The sequence below is a fragment of the Antrostomus carolinensis genome, unplaced genomic scaffold (assembly GCF_000700745.2).
Source record: "Antrostomus carolinensis isolate BGI_N321 unplaced genomic scaffold, ASM70074v2 scaffold49363, whole genome shotgun sequence".
NCBI classification, from domain to species: domain Eukaryota; kingdom Metazoa; phylum Chordata; class Aves; order Caprimulgiformes; family Caprimulgidae; genus Antrostomus; species Antrostomus carolinensis.
Genome location: NW_010306819.1, coordinates 1 through 4,127, shown reverse-complemented (window position 1 = coordinate 4,127; position 4,127 = coordinate 1). Strand labels below are relative to the sequence as shown.

Here is a 4,127-nt window from a genome sequence, read left to right as displayed (position 1 = left end):
GGCAGGAGGCGGCAGCCAATGTCTCCCGGCAGTAACGCCCTCTCCTTGGAGAGGGGCAAGGGCAGCATGTAGCACCCATTGCTGGGGAGTTTGATGAAGACGGGGGTGTGCTCCGAGGTGTGGGGGATTGCAATGACGGCGATCACCTCCGGGTCATCGGGCAGCTGCGACACAGAGTACCCCGGCGGCAGCTTGGTGATCCCGCGGCACCAGGGGCACCGCAGGTCCTTCTGGCTGGTCCTCATCTGCTGTAGGCACACCGAGCAGCACGTGTGCTTGCAGTCCAGCAGCTTGGGCCGCCGGCGGGGGCTGTAGTAGTTGAAGCAAATCTGGCACTCCAGCAGAGAGTCCTGGGACAGCGTCTCCATGGTGGCCGGTGCAGGGAGGCACAACGGGTCTCACAAGGAGCCTCACCACAGTGTCCTGCAAACAAGGGGCAGGACACCCCTTCTCCTCAGGGCAGCACCCGTCTTCCCACCGCTTCTCCTCAGGGCAGTGCTGGATGGCAGCTAGGGAGAGCACAGGAAAACCTCTGGCCTGAACCTTTTAATACCTGAGAGAAACAGAAAAACATGAAGGAACAGGTTACTTATAGGAAGGAATCAGTGGGAACAAAAGAGTCCAGCTAAGGGGGAATGAAAACTAGCACTGACTTTGTAATCTGACAGGAGAAACAAATGTGTGACCCTTAACAAGAAAGCATCTTCCTGCTGGCTTCACCAAACCACCCAGCAGCAAACCTTCAGCCTTCACCAGATCTCCCTCTTTTTTTCAGCTATAAAATCCCTCCCAACTCATCAGTCTGCTGCTCAGTTATATTTACACCCATAACAGGTAGGTTGTAGCTCACAAATCAGGTCCTTCATCACCTACCTCCTGTCATATTTTCAGAACTTTTCAGCCCTTCCTGCACCTTAACAATTGTTCTCATTTAATCCTTCAAACTCCTGAGGCTTTTTAGCTATTTGGCTCAACTGCTAAATCTGCATGCAAGGTAGAGGGAAAAGAAAAATACACTTAAACAGATGCATTTCCACAGGCTACTGAGTTGTGCCTGTGCATGAATAAGCAACTGAATATACTGAAAGACACTCGTTTGCATGCAACGAAAAGGAATGGCATGGTTTTCAGTCAAATTAACTGTTTGCCCTGTTACACAGCTTCTGAACACATCCCTGTGAAACATACACCTTCTCACTGATGAAAACTTCACCCAAGACAAGAGGCACTGTTCAGACCCAGGACCATCACAAGCCACACAGAACAATCTGTTAATGCACGGAATTAAAGGCAAATTGTTACTAACCTTCTTTTAAACTATTCCCTATAAAGGGATTTTTTATATTTTCCCACTTTTTTCTTAGAGCTATGCAAAAAAAAAAAAAAACCCCGCAGCCACGTGTTCCCCAGTGAGTTGTTTAGCTTTGATTTTGGTCACTCCAACACATGATAAATATGGAGGGGTGACGTTTGTACAACTTTTTGCATTGCCTTCCTTGCTGTATTTGAAGAAGTATCAGCTGGAATCTGCAACAAAGAAAATCCAAAATATTTGCATAGTGACCTTTGATATCCTCTTATTGCAATGTTATCTTCCAAAGAGAGTCAATACCCTAGTACCACAGCTGTGAAAGGACTTTTTCCTTTCCAGTTATTTCTTGCTCTTCCCTCCTGATCATAGCAACAAGGTTGCAACATGCCAATCGATGGGTGACATCAGTAAAACAGAAATAATGTAGTTCCAGAAGAGTAAGCAGACAGAGAGGTGGGGTTTGCAATGTAGGACAGCCCTCTGGACCACGCTGTCTCATGTCCTGCTTCTGGAAGTCACTGGTATTTGAATAGGGAAAACAAAATACACACCATCTCTTCAGTTGCTAACGACTGATATCACCGACACTGGCAGAACTGGCCCTGCTGCTGATTTTATAACAGCAGCAGATTTTGGCTCGCAAGTCACTTCAGCAAACACGCAGTGACAGTCCTGACTCAGGAGCGAGCAGGGGCTGCAGTTATGAAGGCAGGAGCTTGTGAAACACATGTGATGGCTGCAGGGGGAACCAGCACGTACCAGCCACCCAAACAGCCCTTTTAGGGTGCTTTGTGCAGCGCCTGCTCTGCACCAGCACCGTAGTACACATGGCATTAAGAGATACTCCATGTGCAGGGGAGCTTAACGCTGCCATGGAGGGGCTTCTGCGTTTACCCACCCACGTGCAGCCTGCACTGAGGGAAAGTGGCAGAAAATTAGTAGAGTTTTTATCTTCTTTATCACCTCCTTCCCGTTACTATCTCCACATCCCTATGGTACAGGCAGGCACAAAGGAAGACTGTCAGAAAGGGTCATTGAAAGACTGGTGTGCAACTGAGAGAGAAAAATGGAAGAGAGCTATTCACAATGCCAGGCAGTTCCTCGCTGAAAAACATCATGAGACAAAGGCCAGATTAGAAATTAGTTATAGGAACTCAGGAAGGGATGACTGAAGCCATCAGACCCAGTTTTCAGCCACAAGTGATGCAGCAGTTTTATATTTTGCACAGGAGTATCCATACAAAATCTTCACAGTTACACACTGCCCAAGCCAAACTTGAGCTCAGACATTACAAAATGCAACTCTGATCTGCTGCATCTGCAAAAATCTATCAAAAAACCCCAGGTATAACAATACTGCAGTATTATTATGAGAAAAAGCTCCAATGCCTGGAAATTCAGAAGGTAAGGACTATGTTTAAAAACAGAGTGGAAGCACTCCTTCTGCAGATGTAAATCAGTACCTCTGCACAGAAGCCCTGCCCTCCACATTTTGGATGTCAATGGATTGATGAAGTTCTCATTTAACTGCCACCTACAACCATCTCTCTCCTCTTACAGTGCTAAATGTGAAGCAGTTTCTATCGACGTGAATGTGACTGGGATCAAGATAATTTTTCTGACTGTGTCCAGGAGTCATATACTCATGTGCTATCAAGCCCCTCCTCCCTGTCCCAGTGACATCCTTACAGTAGAAGATCAGTGCTAAGAAGGAATGAGATGAGGTATTCAGAACTGAAGAATAAAACAGAAGTCACCTCCAGGCAAACAGCGCCCTGAGGAAAAAGAAGAAAATCCATCCCAACAAGATGATCTCTGCTGGTTTGAAACTAAGTAATGCTGCGAAGCATTTCTCCAGGAGTTTTAAAGCATTAGTGCAATCTAAAGGAAGAAAAAGGAACAAATTAAAAGGTTAAGATAGGGCTTAACACCTACTGACATGCATTGTTCAGTTACGTGCTGATATATTTGCAGAAGCTGTAAATACAGGGACAATCCCATTCTGACCTGGTGCTCAATCAAGAAAACAGTCACTTCCAACTGTGTGTCTTGAAGCTACACTTTCTTCCTTTCTTTTCTTTTTCTTCTCCAAAAGAACAACTGTAAACATTATTTCAAGTAACAAGGTTGCATTGTGCATGTACCTGTATCAAATTATGACATTTCTTGCTTCCTTAAAATGTCTCAAATAATGATCAGAGGTGTATTTTGACAGATCAGTAGTAACAACCGGTAACCAGAGAGGTTAGTATGATTCCTTCAGAATCTGTCTAAAGACAAGTTAAAGAGTAGCCACAGCCAGCTAACCCCTTGGCCTTTGCTGCCACTGCCTTGTTCAAAGGTTGGATGCATAGCTTCATGGGTGCAATGTAACTTTATCCCCAACCAGATTGAAAGCCCTTGCACTGCAACAAGCTCAGTTTGGGAATAAAAGAAAGTGAAGCCACCATCAACAGTCAGAATTAAACTGCATAATACCTGTTTGATAGATATTTGATATTTCACAGCACGTAGTTAGGAAGGAAAAAGCCACGGAAGCTCTCTCAGGACTCTTCTACCTCTTCACTTTAATAACTACGCCAAGACTTAATACTGCAGCAGACCTCCCTTGGACACATCACTGAACTCTAGTTTGTGCTCGACACACCCCCATACCAGTTGGAAGTACTGAGCTATTACAGGTGAACACCTCACTCAAAGCTTACTCAGACTGGACTCTTCCTAGTGCTTTGAGCACAAAGACCAAGAGAGAGGGAGCCAGGCTGCACATGAAGGCACAGCTGACACCAAGGGCAAATCGTGCCTGACCAATCTG

The 4,127-nt window shown here is 45.6% G+C and overlaps 1 protein-coding gene across 1 annotated transcript in view; it reads right to left on the bottom strand.

The window, feature by feature from the left end:
- RNF152 (ring finger protein 152) overlaps window positions 1-368 on the bottom strand; it is a 620-nt gene extending 252 nt beyond the window's left edge. The window contains exon 1 of the mRNA XM_010165230.1: window positions 2-368. Coding sequence (XP_010163532.1) covers window positions 2-368 — 367 coding nt within the window. The remainder of the gene's footprint in view (window position 1) is intronic.
- Window positions 369-4,127: the final 3,759 nt, after the last annotated feature.